We start from the raw sequence: 16,346 nt of genomic DNA on the forward strand, positions 1-16,346 counted from the left end.
AACGAGTCACATCCTAAGTAATGTTAAAACCCAACATGCGTTTGGCACTAACTAACCACCATGTTGGGCCTCTCTAGCCTCGTTTGTGATCCTTTTCTAGATTCATCATTCTACTTTGTTGCGCTGTTGCTGTGTGGATACCAGTTGATAGTTTTTATATAATGGGACTAGTCCAAATATCCAATCCTTTTAATGGTAATAGGTAGAAGTAGAACTCGCCCTTGGCGAGCTTTTGAGTGAAGAACGGTGCTCCTTAACAGGCATTAACTAGCTCCACTTATGATTAATGCGTTTGTATCATTTCTTCTGTTATATCCAAACTGCATATAAGTTATGGCTAATGGTGTGCTGTTGTTGGTATCCTTGCTTATGAAAACTTGTTCAAAAATAAATTTTCAAAAATGATTCTTATAGATTTAGTAGTGTACTGAAATTCTTATTAGTTTTTTTTTCTATTTGAAAAAGTTCTTGTTAAGTTAGAATGTTTAGGAATGACTTTTAGATTATATTATGATAGGACCCTGGAATAAAATACGTGAAAGTTGCAAGCAAATAATTTTAAAATCTGAGCCGAGTTTAGTCACTGGTCAACTCATACCAGCCCCTTTGCTTCATTAGGACATTTTGCCTTTGTAACATTTATTACCACGTCTTTTTCACGCCATCGTCTTTTCTTTTGCTCAAGCCAAATTAGTAGTTTGGAGCAGGTTGAGTCTCTAAGAAAAAATATAAAAAATAGAAAAGTGAGACAAAATTCTCAAACTAATAAACTTTGAAAATCATTTGAACATAATACACTTATCAATTATATATATATATATATATATATGTTCAAAAAAAATTATATATATATATATATATATGTCTATTTTTTTAAACTAAATCAAATTACTTTCACATAAAATATCAATTAATTTTTTCTTTGAGAAATAACACACTTATCAATTATATATATATATATATATATGTCTAATTATTTTAAAAAAATAAACCAAATTACTTTCTCATAAAATATAAATTAATTTTTTTTGAGAAATAATATACATTCTCAGGCACTTGTATGTATGATATCCTCTATATATTATTCAAAGAAGGCAACAAAAATATTTTTGTCTTACCAAATTTTTTTTTTTTTTTTTGCCTGCCTATGTATCATTCTAAACAATCGGAGAAATATTTTTAAAATGCATTTTCCTAAATAAAACCAATTTTGTTGTCAACAAATAAAACCAATTTAAATGTATTATTCATTGAATAATTAAAAAAAATCTTGGAGAGGATGTCCAAACATTAACCCCCAAAAAGGTCCGAATAAAAAGCAGCAACTTTTTTTTTTTTTTTTTTTTTTTTTTTGAACACATAGCAGCAACTTTATAATAGAAAAATATCGATATTGTGTTTTTCCACGTAACATGCATGAGATTCTGATCATTGGGGTTGACGAATAAAATAAAACTGTAAACAAATACTAGAAACTAAAGCGCGTGGAACCCACTTTCCCCTCCCTGTATTTCGCTCTTTCCCAACTGGCGCAAACCAAACAGCTTTCACTTCCCATTAACTCTCTCTCTCTCTCTCTCTCCTCCCAAACCCTACCTCACTCCTCCGATGCCGTTAAACGACGGCGACCGGAGTTTACCGGAGCTCATCTCCTCTCTCCTCGACCTCATCCCCAACCTTCTCAGCTTCAAGTCCAAATGGTCCTCGATCCGCGCCAAGCTCTCCGATCTCAACACCCACCTCGCCGACATCTCCGACTTCGCCGCCTCCTCCACCAACCAGCTATCCCTAGACCTCCTCGCCTCCGTCCGTGAGACGCTACTCGACGCCGTCTCCGTCGCCTCCAGGTGCGAGGGACGAGATTTATCACAAGGAAAGCTCAAGACGCAGAGCGAGGTCGACTCGGTCGCGTCTCGCCTCGATCGCCACGCGAGAGACGCCGACGTTCTGATCAAGAGCGGTCTCCTCCTTCTCCAGGACGACGACGACGACTCGAAGAAGAAGCTTACCGTTTCGTCGAAGAAGGAAGGCGTGAGATCAGAGGCGAGGAGTCTCGTTATACGGTTGCAGATCGGTGCAACCGAGTCGAAGAACTCGGCGATCGACTCGCTGCTGGAGCTTCTCCGGGGAGACGACAAGAGCGTGATGATCGCCGTGGCGCAAGGAGTCGTTCCCGTTTTGGTTCGGTTGCTGGACTCGAGTTTAAAGGAGAAGAGCGTGGCCGCGATCTCGAGAATCTCGACGGTTGAGAGCAGCAGACACGTGTTGATAGCTGAGGGGCTGTCTCTGCTCAACCACCTCCTCCGCGTGCTCGAATCGGGAAGCGCGTTCGCTCGAGAGAAGGCTTGTGTTGCTTTGCAAGCTATGAGTTTCTCCAAGGAGAACGCTAGAGCGATCGGCTGCAGAGGAGGGATATCGTCCCTCCTCGAAATCTGCGGATCCGGGACTCCCGGGTCCCAGGCCTTCGCGGCGGGCGTGCTGAGGAACTTGGCTTTGTTCGCGGAGAGTAGAGAGAATTTCGTGGAGGAGAATGCGGTTTTGAGTCTTGTTGCTCTCGGTGGCTCCGGTACGCCTCTCGCTCGAGAGAATGCGATAGGGTGTTTGGGTAATTTAACGTCTGGCGGGGAGGATGATGAGGAGATGGTGGTGTTGGTTGTTAGAGAAGGAGGGATTAAGATGTTAAAAAGCTTCTGGGATTCGGATTGTAATGCGAAGTCACTTGAGGTGGGAGTTTTGCTTCTGAAGAATCTGGCTTCGTGTCCTGTTGTGAGAGAAGTTGTTGTCTCGGAAGGGTTTATCTCTCGTTTGGTGCCAGTTTTGAGCTGTGGGGTTCTCGGTGTGAGAATCGCGGCCGCCGAAGCTGTTTCATCCTTAAGTTTCACCTCGAAAAGCAGGAAAGAGATCGGTGGGTGCATTGATCAGTTGATTGATATGTTAGATGGTAAAGCTATTGAAGAGAAAGAAGCAGCTTCGAAGGCTTTGTCGACGTTACTGGTGTGCGCAAGCAACAGGAAGATTTTCAGGAAGAGTGACAAGGGTATACTGAGTCTTGTTCAGCTCTTGGACCCGAAGATTAAGAAGTTTGATAAGAGATATACATTATCTGCGTTGGAACTGCTTGTGACTTGTACGAAGTGTAGGAAACGAGTGGTTACTGCTGGTGCTTGCTTGCATTTGCAGAAGCTTGTGGAAATGGATGTTGAAGGAGCTAAGAAATTGGCTGAGAATCTCGCCCGGAGTAAGATTTGGGGCGTCTTTGCAAGGCCGTAAGAGACTCTGGATTAACATTGTATGTAAGAAAACATGGGCGATTCTTGTCTTTTTCTTTTTTTTTTCTCTATATGTTTTGTTTGATGAGTTTGGTTGTTCATAAGGTTTGGTTTGATTGGAGTAGGGAGAGTTTAATTGCTGATTAGCTCTGTTGACTAGTAATAATAATATCTTTGTAGAGTTTGATCCTTTCAACTTTCTTTCTTGTCCTCTAAAACTTTCAAGAACCTCGATTTATCTAAATCTAGGAACTGTGTAATGACTGTTCAGTGTCTGATCTGAAACTGTGTGTGTTGCATATCTGAGTTGGATTCTGGTGGTATGCCTTGTCCGAACATCAATCAAACAATGATGGTTGGAAAGCACATGGCATTTGTTTTGTTTATACCTTTTACAACTTGATTGTTTGTGGTCCCGTATGATTGTTACGGCCGTTAAGTTCTTTGGCATAATCCAATTATTCAAATCACCAATGATGTACAAGGAGTTGTCTCTGAAAGTTATAGGCAAGTTCTTGTCCAAGTCTCAAAACGTTGAAGCTAAAGATCTCTCCGATCAACTATAATGATGAGTTTGCCATAGAAATTGCAGAAAGCATGCCCGAACTTCGCCACTTCTAGCTTTTAAGTAACAGACTAGCTAACCAACACGGGTTTAAAGGCCATTCTTGAAGCTTGTCAAATCTAAATCTATCCAGCTTAGATTTGGAGAACATTGATATGAACTTAATTGTGACTTCTTCGGCAAATGCATATGACATGTTGTTTCTTTGGTCCGGACTCGGTATGTTTTGTCATTAATCCAAATGAAAAAGCTTTCGGTTAAGAGTTGTGTAGATTCCCTATTGTTTCGTGTAATTAATTTAAAACTTTAATAATTGTAAAGACAATTTATAAAATTTGAAGGCTAAGGGTTAGATTTTGATTGATATAACAATAACACATAAAACAAATTTTTAAACCTTTTTAAACTCTTTCATGTCAAATGACTTTATCAAATTTGAATAACACAAGATTGTGAATGTTATATTCAAATCTCTAATTAAATAACAACAGATTTAAAATTCTTTTACTAAAAGGATTGTAAATATAAAAACCAATAGATTTTTTTAAAAAATTAAGATAACTAATTTAAATACAATAATCATAATATTAAATTTAAACAAAAAGAATTAAAATCAGTAATTGAATAACATTAAATTATGATGACAAAAAAAAGGAATATCACTACTAAATTATAAGTAAAAAATCTAGAGAAGTAACTTTAAATATGCCATTGAATAACCAATTAACCACCCCCGGGTGAAAAAAAAAGTGACTGTTCGATAATCCCTGCAAGAAAAGAAAAGAAGCTTCTTTTAATTCTAACATCTTATCTTTTCCTCTCTCTCTCTCTCTTTGGGGGATTATTTTTTTTTTGAATCGGATCGCGAAGATGATAGATATCAGTCGAGTCCAGAAAGAGCTCCAAGATTGCGAGAAAGACAGAGACTCCTCGGGCATCCGGGTCTGCCCGAAATCCGATAACCTTACCCGACTCACCGGAACCATCCCGGGTCCAATCGGAACTCCTTACGAAGGCGGAACCTTTCAGATCGATATCACCATTCCAGGTCTCTCTTTTTCTGCTTTTTTTTCGATCGGTGATGCTAAAGTTTGGGGCTTTACTTGGTTTTGCTTCGAATTGAGTTAGGGTTTTGTTGAATTACGCTTATGGAATGTGAAATTCTTCTCGATTGGGCTTCAGATTGACTACTTTACTATCTAGGGTTTATGGGTGCATGATTGTTTATTGTGTTATTTCATGATTAAAAGTTTATTGTTTTTGGTTTAAATTGCAGAAGGGTATCCCTTTGAGCCACCAAAGATGCAATTTTCAACCAAAGTTTGGTAAGCAGATTCACTCTCATTCTTATTTCAATCACTGCAAAGTTGGTAACTTTAGTTTTCTGATTATAGAGATGTAATCATTGTTTTATGCATAACTCTTTACTCTCGGTTATGGTGTTAATGTTTTGGTTATATCATATTTTCCTTGGAGTGTTTGGTTTGATAATCTCTTTATCTTTGGTAAAGTTATTTTTTACATACATTTAATCATTTCAAACTCTGTGTATGTTAGTGTATTTGAACTCTCAGTTGAGTAGTAACAGTATTTGGGCAGTGCGTTGTGTGCTAATTAATGGTTTGTTTTTGTTGATTTTATTATCTTAACCAAACCCAAAAAGGCACCCGAACATCAGTAGCCAAAGCGGGGCAATATGCTTGGATGTCTTGAAAGACCAGTGGAGTCCAGCTCTTACTTTGAAGACCGCTCTTGTTTCAGTCCAGGCATTACTCTCTGCACCAGAGCCTAAAGACCCTCAAGATGCTGTTGTTGCTGAACAGGTTTTTACCTTAATCATCATTCATCGATTATGTTCGTTTTTTAATTAGTTACACTTTTTAAAAGCAGTTTTATTTTTTTCTGACGTTTACAGTACATGAAGAACTATCAAGTGTTTGTATCAACAGCTCGTTACTGGACCCAAACATTTGCCAAGAACTCTTCTCTTGAGGATAAAGTGAGTTGTTGGATATGACTATTTTAAAAGTAAAATGTAACGTCTGGTTTGTGTACTAAAGAGGCTTGTATTGTCGCAGGTGAAGAGACTCGTGGAGATGGGTTTCGGAGATGCTCAGGTTAGGAGTGCAATTGAATCAAGTGGTGGAGATGAGAATGTGGCGCTTGAAAAGCTCTGTTCTGGTTAGAATCCATCAAACCAGGCTTCATTTGGCGCTAGATATGATATTAATTTGGTCTATAACTTTATGTGTTGCGTTTCTGTTCTTGTCTGATGATTAAGAGTTAACTGCTTTTTAAAAAAAAAACTAAATGCAATGCTTATATCCATAAAAGGAGATCTTATCTAGTAGATCATTGGGCATGAAGTGTCATTGTCAGGTTTTATTCATGATCATTGTCTTAATTCTTATGGTTGAGTGTTGATGGAGTTGGTTGGTTTAAGATCAGTTTTCGTGATAGAACCGGTTATTTCTTCAGTCCATATAAACCAAACCACATACCAAGATGATTTTAATAGAGAAAAAAAATCTTGGCATATTCAATTATCCTAAATATTGAAAAGGTGGTTTAACTTCTTTTTCAATTATCCTAAGTAGAGAAAAAAATCTTGATATATTTGGCCAAAAAATAAATTATTGATATACAAGATCAGGTTTTTACTCTGGAAAGTGTATCTATGATCCATAAAGTTATAGAATGATTGAACCAAAACCAAACTAAAACCCACCTGAAATTCAAATTGCAAGGGATTTTAGTGTTTTTTTGTTAGTTAAAACTTAAACCTTGTGTGAGAATTTGTAAAATGCAGAAAGAGATAGAGATCGAACCAATAAAGGCATTGCATTTAGTGAACACGAAAGGTAGACGTTTGGTTTGGTTTGAAACTCAACTACCCGTCAAGTTTAATGTTTGACCATTCATTTATTTATATCTTTCTACAATCATTGTTTTTGAAGAAGAACTCACGGGTCTTCTTGCATAAGTTTTGTCGTGGTCTTTGGTTTGTTTACTTTGTTTGTTCCTTCTTGGCTCCTTGATAACACTTAATTTGAATTAGTCTTGGTGGGAGACTTACAACTTCAACATGTTGTCCATCGTCAACAAAGTTATATGACTTTTTGCTTGTATAAAATCAATTTGTTATAGGGGAGCATTCTTTGTTATAAATGATTATGTGAAGTTGCTATTTGTCAATAAATTCTCGAATATTAATAAATTTTAAATTTGGTAGTAACTGAAGTGCAGTGAGGAAGGAATCTAGAGGAACTTGATGTATTTAGATCAGATTGTGGGTTGGTTTAGTCCACGCGTCAATCATACAGACAAATGTCCTTGCTGGTGTATGTATGTATGTATAGACAAATGTCCTATACAGACAAATGTAGTCTATCAAATCTCAAGGACTAAATTGTATGATTGTACAATTGTACTAAATCTATGCTTTATTTTTGTTTTATGCTCACTGAAGCTACGATGCACTTGTTACTAAACTGTATGGTTGTACAATTGGGTTTAGGTGAAGTGGTCCAAAATATCAAGTTTGTATTGAATGTTGTGTTACCAAAAAGTGAAGCTGCAAAACATTAGGGATTTTAATAATATGTTGATAAATTATATAGATAACAAAATTAATCTAAATGATGGAAGTACAAAAGTTGCATATGAAGACGTAGTTTTAAAAATCATTAAAAATAACATGATTGAAAATTAAAATTTATAATTTGCTGAATTTGTTATCTTTCGATGGAAGGATGTAGCAAAATTTTAACATGACTGAAAATAAAATATCTTTACCGTCGTGAATTGTTCTCTTTATCTGAAAAATGCCACACCTTTACAAAATAATTTATTGGCGGAAATACAACGTAGATATTTTAATATTCATATAAAAATATTGATTCTAAAATTATTATTTTCGTTGACAAAACGGTATAAGCATCCAAAATTAAATAATAATGAGATAGGGATCATAAATAGACTTTAGTGAAAGAAAAATACACAAAAAGTCAAATGCGTTTGAACAAAAAAAAAAGTAGAATAACTTTTGGGCTTCAGCTTATTACGGATGACAGAGGCTTCATTAAGGGTCTGACTGGTTCAAACGCAGCGGTTGCGGTTGCGGCTGCGGGCGTTTGCGGATGCGGGTGGTTGCGGTTTCTAGCGGTTTTAAGAGATTTGTACGACTGGTTCTGCGGTTAGAAATTGGTGCGTTTGCGGGATACTTATGACTGGTTAACTACCAAATACAGCAGCGGTTAAATAATAAATTAACAATATTTACATTTTATATAATTATAAAAATATCAAAAATCATAATATTATAATAAATATGTAAATTATATTTTCAAAGTTATAGTTTTAAATTTTTTAAATTATAGAAAATATTTTTATTTTAAAATTTTATAATATTAATTAAAATATAATAGATATATTTTAGTATTTTTATAATTCCATTTTAAAAATTTTATTTTTATTTTTATTTTTGTATTTATATGGTTTTTAAAAAAAAAAGAAAAAAAAATTATCCTCCCGCAACCGCCCGCAACCGCAAACGCTAGCTGGAACTAGCTTTTGATTTTAAGAGGTTCGGAGCGGTTTGCGGGTGGTAGCGGGAAAACCAATCAAGCTCTTAAAATCAAAAGCTAGTTCCAGCTAGCGTTTGCGGTTGCGGGAGGATAATTTTTTTTTCTTTTTTTTTTAAAAACCATATAAATACAAAAATAAAAATAAAAATAAAATTTTTAAAATGGAATTATAAAAATACTAAAATATATCTATTATATTTTAATTAATATTATAAAATTTTAAAATAAAAATATTTTCTATAATTTAAAAAATTTAAAACTATAACTTTGAAAATATAATTTACATATTTATTATAATATTATGATTTTTGATATTTTTATAATTATATAAAATGTAAATATTGTTAATTTATTATTTAACCGCTGCTGTATTTGGTAGTTAACCAGTCATAAGTATCCCGCAAACGCACCAATTTCTAACCGCAGAACCAGTCGTACAAATCTCTTAAAACCGCTAGAAACCGCAACCACCCGCATCCGCAAACGCCCGCAGCCGCAACCGCAACCGCTGCGTTTGAACCAGTCAGACCCTAAGTTGATCAGTTTTATAACTTTACTTCAGGCATGTTACATGTACAAATACCAAAACTCTATGGCATGTCGCGTAATAAATATCACTCATATTCTTCAGAACTCTTTTAGTTACAGAGAGATGACGTCACATCTCAGATTGACGTGAACCCACACCGTTAACTATTAACGGAAAACCACCGTGATTCACTCTCTCCTACGTGCCAAAGACTCGTCTGCTTCAAAACACTGTCGTTTTTGGCAACTTCCGATTCCCACTGAAATAAAAGAGCTTCCGGCGATTCGAACAATATGGGCTGCGTTCTCTGCAAGAACTCCGCCGGAGCCAAAGATGAACCTCCTCCTGGAAACCTCCGCCGTGATACTAAGACGGATCATTTGCCTTCTTCTGTATCTGTACCGGAGGTAGTCGACATCGGAGAAAGAAAGAAGAATCAGATTCAGACGGCAAGAACGTGGCACACCGGCGACTTCTCCGCCGGCTCTTCTCGCCGTACGTTACGGATGAGTCTCTCTGCGCCGGAAGGATGGCCACCGTGGCTGGTTGCTGCTTGCGGCGAATCCATCAAAGACTTCACTCCTCGACGAGCCACCACATACGAGAAGCTCGACAAGGTTAATCCATTCGCATTAAATTAAGTATTAAACAAAACAATCATTAGCAGTTATAATAATAATTATTATTATTTTGACTTTTTATAGATAGGGCAAGGAACTTACAGCAATGTGTACAAAGCTAAGGATCTATTAACTGGAGAGATTGTAGCATTGAAGAAGGTTAGGTTTGATAATTTGGAAGCAGAGAGTGTAAAGTTCATGGCCAGAGAGATTCTTATGCTGCAACGCCTAGATCATCCTAACGTTATTAAGCTTCAAGGCTTAGTTGCTTCCAGGGTTTCTTGTAGTCTCTACCTTGTTTTTGAGTATATGGACCATGATCTCACTGGTCTTGCTGCTACTCAAGGTTCCAAGTTTGATATTTCTCAGGTTTGTTGTCTTTTTTTTTAACTTTAAAAGTGCTGAAAAGTGTTTTAACGGACCAGATGCCCTCTTAGGTCAGATGCTCTACTAGAAGAGCCAGATGTCCATCACCAGATGTCGCTCTAGTTGAGCATCTATCCCCCAACACGGACATCTGGTCTGGCTCTAGTTGAGCGTCTGGCCTGGCCCAAGAGGACATTTGGTCCGTCGCAACAAAAAATATTTTCTAGATAAATAATTAACTCCATTTTGTTTAGGTGAAGTGTTTTATGAAGCAGCTACTATCTGGGCTAGAGCATTGTCATAGTAGAGGAGTGTTACATCGAGACATCAAAGGCTCTAATTTGCTGATAGATAACAATGGAATACTGAAGATTGCTGATTTCGGGTTGGCTACGTTTTATGACCCAAAGCAAAAAAAGCAAACGATGACTAGTCGTGTTGTCACGCTCTGGTACCGTCCTCCAGAGCTTCTTCTTGGAGCTACGAACTATGGAACCGGTGTTGATCTCTGGAGTGCTGGTTGTATCATGGCAGAGTTACTTGCTGGCAAACCCGTTATGCCAGGAAGAACCGAGGTAAAACCAAAACCTTTAGCTATCAGATACAGATGTATAAAATTAATGCTTCTTGGTGAGTTTAACTTTTATCTTTGGAAACCATCTTGGGACCATATAAATGCATAATTAATAATGACTATTGTTTTTTTTAAACTAATTTTGTTATTTTTTTGTTAGGTAGAACAACTTCATAAGATATTTAAGTTATGTGGCTCCCCATCAGATTTGTACTGGAAGAAGTACAAATTACCCAACGCTACCCTTTTTAAGCCGCAGCATCCGTACAAACGTTGTGTGTCTGAAGCATTTAGCGGCTTCGCTCCATCAACTGTGCATCTAGTGGAGACACTTCTCGCTATAGATCCTGATGATCGTGGAACTTCTACATCAGCTTTAAATAGTGAAGTTAGTCATCTTTGCTTTATAATCTTTCAATTGCTTATAAAACATGAAACTTAGTTTGTTGATTAGATTTGTTATGCAAGTAAAAGCACTTTCTAAGCAAAAGTTTCTATAATTTGGTTTGTATGTGTACAGTTCTTTACGAGTGAACCATTAGCGTGTGATCCATCAAGTCTACCAAAATATCCACCTTCCAAGGAACTGAATATAAAGCTAAGGGACGAAGAGGCAAGAAGGTACTAACTCTTACATCGTCTTCTATGCGTCTTCTAAATGCTATTGGTTAGATTCATTTATAACCCTCATTCGTTTTGGCTTTTAGGCAAAAGAGTCTTGCGAGAAAAGCTAATGGTGTTGAAGGAGCTAGAAGAGTAAGGTTTCGTGGGGATCGCACAGGGCGAGCTTTTCCAGCTCCAGAAGCTAATTCCGAGAATCAAGCCAACTTAGATGTGAGCACAATCTTCTTTTCATCTCATTCATACTCATGCACACACACAATATGTATGTAACGTAACCCTTTCCCACTGTGTTTTACAGAGATGCAGAATGTTGCCACAAACAAATGGGAAGAGCAAGAGCGAGAAGTTCCCTCCTCCTCACCAGGATGGTGCAGTTGGGCACCACCCAGTGGAAGAAGATCATCATCAATCAAAGAAAAACTCAGTATTTAGTGCAAAGCATGAGGCTTCTTTCGGGTCATCGAGATCACTGAAGGTTGGGGAAGGGACATCAATGAGAAAGATTTCAAACAAAGACGGATCTTCTTCTTCTAGAAAGTACATATGGGGGCTTAAACCTCCTCCAGCGCTTGGGCTCTCTATGGACTTGCTTTTCAGGAGCAGATCAGAGGTGTTTGGGGTCCGGAGATAGGATTAGATGAAAGGGGGAAATGAGTTGGACAGTTTTATTAGTGCATCAATAATAAAGTATTGGTTGAAGTTCAAGTTCATATTCTTTGTAGCAGAATTGAAAGAGCGAGAGAGTGCACAAATGAAATGTAGTTTGACTCTGGTGTAAAAAAAAAACACAGTTCAGGTAGTCTTAGAATCCTACTTTATAAATTGTATAGTTGTTGAAATATGTTTTTGAGGCTTCCAAGATTAAAATGTTCATCCATTTTCTAATATCCCTTGCTTAATATATCAGTTTTTAACAGTCGCCAATCGTATCAGGATAACACACTAAATGGAAACTATTCTAGAAATGACATACTTGAAAAATTATAGAACATAAAACAGGATCAGGAACACCTCATTCATTATTTGGTGGGATTTGCCTCCCCAATCACTCCACAAAAGAAAAGGCAGGTGTTATGAACTCTCTTACTAGACTCCCAAAGATGTATAATTTTCAATTCGCAAGACAAAAAGGAAAAATAAAAACCGTAAGCCAGAGGATTAACAATAGCAAGAGATCAAATAAAAAATCACGAGGAACGGTTGTTTTGTAGCAAAAGAGACATCATTTTTCTCCTTTTTCTTATTTTCCTTCCCTTTAAAGATCAAAGAAGAAATGTGTTGGGGGTGGTGTCTGACGATGAACATTTTCTTTATTTGGATCTGTAACAAGCTCTCTTGGCTGCTCGAACGATATCCTCTACCTGAGGAAGAGCCAATCTCTCTAGGTTAGCTGCGTAAGGCATTGGAACATCAGCTCCTGCTATCCTCTCCACCGGTGCATCCAAGTATGAAAAGCTCTCCTCCACAACCGACGCACTGATCCCACCACCATAACACAAACATTAATCAATGATTCTGACAAAAGCGATATAGTAATCCAGAAATAGATTCGTTTCTAACCAGATTTCTGCACAGACTCCATGCTGAGGGAAACCTTCTTCAACTGTGACCAATCTACTTGTTTTTCTCACTGAAGCATTGATCGTTGCTCTGTCTAGCGGACGGATTGACCGCAGATTTATTACCTAAACATTTTATTACCAAAACATTTCAGAGCTTACGTATTTGATGTAGAATCACAAGATAAAAAAAAAACTGAAAATCTTCATACCTCAGCACTTATTCCCTCTTCTGCGAGCTTCTCAGCTGCCTGGAATCATTTATATTCAAGTTAATTCAGACACAGAACAAAGAGGAGCACCACTTTTGTAAGAATCATGCGAGGCAAAAAAATCATCCGAGAGTAATATTTTATCTATACTGAAAGGAGATGGTGAAAACATGTAAATGTCAAACCTTGAGGGCAAAACCGACCATCTTCGAGAAAGTTGTTATGGTTACATCCTTTCCTTCTCGTTCAATCTGTTATTAGCCAATACATCATTAAAGCATCCAACTGCTAGACTGAAGAAAAACGAAAGAGAAACATAAAAAAAGACAAAGAGGACGATAAATATCAAGCGACAAGCACCTTGGCTTTGCCTATCGGAAGACAGAAACTTGAATCAAGTGCTTCTTCTGAAATTGGAAATGATTCACCATATCTGCATGACCAAATCAAAATTAAGTGGGTTTTGTTATGTGTGTGGCTTTAGGCTCCTAATCACATGACAAGAATTCCGATTAGGCGTACTACTTACAGTAACTCGTTTTCGAGGAAGACAACAGGGTCAGGGTCTCTAATGGCAGCTTTAAGAAGACCACGAGCATCTTCAGCTGAATATGGAGCCAGAACTTTCAAACCAGGAACTGAGGCGTACCATGCTGCATAGCACTGCAAAATGTATAACAAAAGACATTCATTTAACATCCAGAGATACATAAACAAGGCCACAAGCAGTCGTAAACACAGATTATTCCTTGATCCCTAGTATTTATCATGTTACTTAAACAATGAATGGTACCACCACAATCATAAATACATCTACCAATCATGTTAGTCATACATTCTAGGCTCTTCTCTAAGACAGACAGTCATGGTTTCATGTGTTCATTACCAAGCTCAAGAGAAAACAGTTTGCACATTACTGTGCTAAAAACTTTTATCATAATCAATCAGTAAAATGGCTCATTTATTAAGGGAAAATTTGATCAACGTTAAAGGCAAAGATCCTATTTGATTATCATTATCTTTCTTTTGTGTGACGGAAACGGTATGTTCTACATAATTTGCGTTAGCGTTTACCTGAGAATGCTGAGCACCAACACCAGCAGCAGCACCATTGGGTCCTCTAAAGACAATGGGTACATTTATCTGTCCAGCAGACATGTAATTCGACTTTGCAGCAGAATTTATGATATGATCAATTGCCTGAAACAAATTCCAATATAGACGTTACGATACATATAAAAAGAATGTCTTTGCACAACAGTGCATAATCCCATAACGCAACAGTGATGCTAAGCAAGGTCAAGGAAAGAGGCAAAATGTAGAACAACATAAAACCAACGCTAACCTGCATAGAGAAGTTAAAAGTCATAAATTCTACAACAGGCTTTAAGCCGGCATAGGCGGCACCAACTCCAATTCCAGTGAATCCAGCCTAAGACATGATAAAAGATGACTGTTAGAATTCTTCTTCCCAATCTAGAAAACGGACATAAGGAAAGTCATAATATAAGAAACCCAAACCTCGGTAATAGGGGTATCGTAAACTCTCTCAGGACCATACTTCTCCAAAAGGCCTTTAGTGATCTGAGAGTACATGATTAAGGGTCAGACCAAGAGAACGTAAAAAAACTAGAAATTTATATTTCCACCAGGTCAACGCAGTTCTAACCTTGTAGGCCCCTTGATATTGTCCAACCTACATAAACAAGATAAAAATATGAAATTATATCAAAATATCGATACCTGACTATAAACGCCAGATAATGTAAGCTGCAACTAACCTCTTCACCCATGACGAATACTTTAGGATCTGCAGACATCTCCTCATCGATTGCAGAGTTTAGAGCGTCTCTGACTGTCATCTAAACAAAGGATATTCATAGAGAAATGTAAATGACGTTACATATACAAGGAACTTGCAATAAACAATAACTAAAAATTAAAACAGTAGCTCCTATATGGATTTCGATGAAGACGATTGATTACCTCTTTTGAACCAGCTGCGTAGCTCCTTGCGGAAACCAAAGAGAATCGCGTCCTTCTGAGAGACTGTTCAACAATCCATTTTCGAAAAATCAGAATCTCAAATCGGTATCGTCAATGAAGAGATAAAAGCAAAGGAGCAAAAGAATCTTATACCGAAGCAGAGAAGCCTCCTCCATCGACGGCACTTCGCCTCAAGATTCCCCACATCTTCTCTCTCTCTTACTGTAAAACAAAAATCAGCAGTATTAACAATCGTCGGGTGGAGAGAAAACGAACACAGAGAGATCACAATCCGGAGATCGATGATTACCTTAGCTTTGAACGATCTAACGCGCCGGCAAAAAAACGTATCGGAGACGGCGGATTATAAAGAGGAGAAGAGAACGACGACGACGACTCAAGCTTGAGCGAAAGGGCACTGTTTTTTTATATATTTATATATTATTATTTTTTTGTTGTAACAACAACAAAGCAACAGCTCTTTTATTCGTCTCAAATCACATGAGCCGTACGATTAGTTACATAGGTCTTGATCGAATGGTTGACATTTTCTCCTTTTTACTTTTTCTTTCTCAACTATTTTTATTCCATTTGGTCATCTATTCTATTAAAATAGCAGTGTGACCAATTGATAAAAGTAGGATCCAATTAAAAAAACTGATTTTTATATAACTCCAATTAATTATATCAAAGCACTAACACCTTATAATTTTATCTACCAAAGACAGTTATCACTTTTTCTGTGAAAGTGCTTTTACGATGATGACGTAAGCTTGTGAAATAAAACTGTCTTAATTCTTCTGAATATAACTGCAATAATTGACGTGTACAATGTACTCCACTATAATTTCTATTTTTTGAATATTATTTTTTGGTTTACTTTTATTTGTCTTGCACCATATGCATTCTCTTTTTTCTTTCACCATATGGGCCATTAATCAAAAATTTGTTGGCAAAAATGATATTTAAAAAAAACAATTAATTTTATATTTGTGTATTTTTTGTAATCATATTTGTGTATAAATTTTAATCAAAATATATTTTATAAAATAATAGAAATTTAAAAGTTGATCCAACATATGTTCGGTTCTTTGTAATTATATGTTTGTGTACCCGTTTCTTTGTAATCATATTATATGTTCTAGATTTTGACCCGCGGATCTAATGGTGGTTTGTAATTTTTTTTTTATGTTTCTATAAATATGTAACATTTATTGATAATTTCCCTTAAATAAATTAGATATAATTGTATAAAGAGAATAATAAGAAGCTTCTTAAATAAAATGAATACATAGTTAGATATAAATTAAATTTCTAGAAACATATATATAGAAACATAGAAAACAAAAAAAAATACAAACCAACGTTATACATACGGGTCAAAATCCAGAACATACAATATAATTACAAAGAACCGAATGTATGTTGGATCAACTTTTTAATTACGATTATTTGA

At 36.6% G+C, this 16,346-nt stretch overlaps 4 protein-coding genes across 4 annotated transcripts; 3 read left to right on the top strand and 1 right to left on the bottom strand.

Annotated features, from left to right (window-relative positions):
* Window positions 1–1,407: 1,407 nt before the first annotated feature.
* LOC103857262 lies at window positions 1,408–3,507 on the top strand. Its single transcript, XM_009134437.3, has one exon. It carries the CDS (start codon window positions 1,609–1,611, stop codon window positions 3,268–3,270), a length of 1,662 nt encoding a protein of 553 aa, XP_009132685.1. The 5' UTR covers window positions 1,408–1,608; the 3' UTR covers window positions 3,271–3,507.
* Window positions 3,508–4,574: 1,067 nt separating this feature from the next.
* LOC103857263 (ubiquitin-conjugating enzyme E2 27) lies at window positions 4,575–6,229 on the top strand. The gene is made up of 5 exons (XM_009134438.3): window positions 4,575–4,882; window positions 5,111–5,159; window positions 5,498–5,657; window positions 5,750–5,833; window positions 5,913–6,229. Exons 1-5 carry the CDS (start codon window positions 4,705–4,707, stop codon window positions 6,018–6,020), a joined length of 579 nt encoding a protein of 192 aa, XP_009132686.1. The 5' UTR covers window positions 4,575–4,704; the 3' UTR covers window positions 6,021–6,229.
* A 2,749-nt stretch (window positions 6,230–8,978) lies between these two features.
* On the top strand, window positions 8,979–12,004 carry LOC103857265 (probable serine/threonine-protein kinase At1g54610). Its single transcript, XM_009134440.3, has 7 exons — window positions 8,979–9,566; window positions 9,654–9,938; window positions 10,190–10,510; window positions 10,670–10,897; window positions 11,030–11,130; window positions 11,217–11,343; window positions 11,432–12,004. Exons 1-7 carry the CDS (start codon window positions 9,243–9,245, stop codon window positions 11,762–11,764), a joined length of 1,719 nt encoding a protein of 572 aa, XP_009132688.1. The 5' UTR covers window positions 8,979–9,242; the 3' UTR covers window positions 11,765–12,004.
* Window positions 12,005–12,196: 192 nt separating this feature from the next.
* On the bottom strand, window positions 12,197–15,388 carry LOC103857264 (pyruvate dehydrogenase E1 component subunit beta-1, mitochondrial). The gene is made up of 14 exons (XM_009134439.2): window positions 15,201–15,388; window positions 15,044–15,112; window positions 14,891–14,953; window positions 14,686–14,766; window positions 14,574–14,600; window positions 14,426–14,488; window positions 14,250–14,336; window positions 13,979–14,104; window positions 13,434–13,567; window positions 13,265–13,337; window positions 13,090–13,155; window positions 12,905–12,943; window positions 12,694–12,818; window positions 12,197–12,609 (listed from the first exon to the last, which is right to left on the bottom strand). The coding sequence occupies exons 2-14, from the start codon at window positions 15,095–15,097 to the stop codon at window positions 12,444–12,446; spliced, it is 1,104 nt and encodes a 367-aa protein (XP_009132687.2). The 5' UTR covers window positions 15,098–15,112; window positions 15,201–15,388; the 3' UTR covers window positions 12,197–12,443.
* Between the last annotated feature and the right edge of the window lie 958 nt (window positions 15,389–16,346).

This window comes from Brassica rapa, chromosome A03, assembly GCF_000309985.2.
Source record: "Brassica rapa cultivar Chiifu-401-42 chromosome A03, CAAS_Brap_v3.01, whole genome shotgun sequence".
In the NCBI taxonomy this organism is placed as follows: Eukaryota; Viridiplantae; Streptophyta; class Magnoliopsida; order Brassicales; family Brassicaceae; genus Brassica; species Brassica rapa.

Excerpts from the sequence above, each read along its gene's own strand:
- LOC103857262 (XM_009134437.3), top strand. The coding sequence starts at position 1,609 with ATGCCGTTAAACGACGGCGACCGGAGTTTACCGGAGCTCATCTCCTCT.
- LOC103857263 (XM_009134438.3), top strand. The coding sequence starts at position 4,705 with ATGATAGATATCAGTCGAGTCCAGAAAGAGCTCCAAGATTGCGAGAAA. Across the intron at positions 5,658-5,749 it reads ATGCTGTTGTTGCTGAACAG|TACATGAAGAACTATCAAGT; the intron begins GTTTTTACCTTA and ends TGACGTTTACAG. Across the intron at positions 5,834-5,912 it reads ACTCTTCTCTTGAGGATAAA|GTGAAGAGACTCGTGGAGAT; the intron begins GTGAGTTGTTGG and ends GTATTGTCGCAG.
- LOC103857265 (XM_009134440.3), top strand. The coding sequence starts at position 9,243 with ATGGGCTGCGTTCTCTGCAAGAACTCCGCCGGAGCCAAAGATGAACCT. Across the intron at positions 11,131-11,216 it reads AGGGACGAAGAGGCAAGAAG|GCAAAAGAGTCTTGCGAGAA; the intron begins GTACTAACTCTT and ends TTTGGCTTTTAG. Across the intron at positions 11,344-11,431 it reads AGAATCAAGCCAACTTAGAT|AGATGCAGAATGTTGCCACA; the intron begins GTGAGCACAATC and ends TGTGTTTTACAG.
- LOC103857264 (XM_009134439.2), bottom strand. The coding sequence starts at position 15,097 with ATGTGGGGAATCTTGAGGCGAAGTGCCGTCGATGGAGGAGGCTTCTCT. Across the intron at positions 14,105-14,249 it reads CTTTTAACTTCTCTATGCAG|GCAATTGATCATATCATAAA; the intron begins GTTAGCGTTGGT and ends AATTTGTTTCAG. Across the intron at positions 13,156-13,264 it reads TTCCGATAGGCAAAGCCAAG|ATTGAACGAGAAGGAAAGGA; the intron begins GTGCTTGTCGCT and ends GGCTAATAACAG.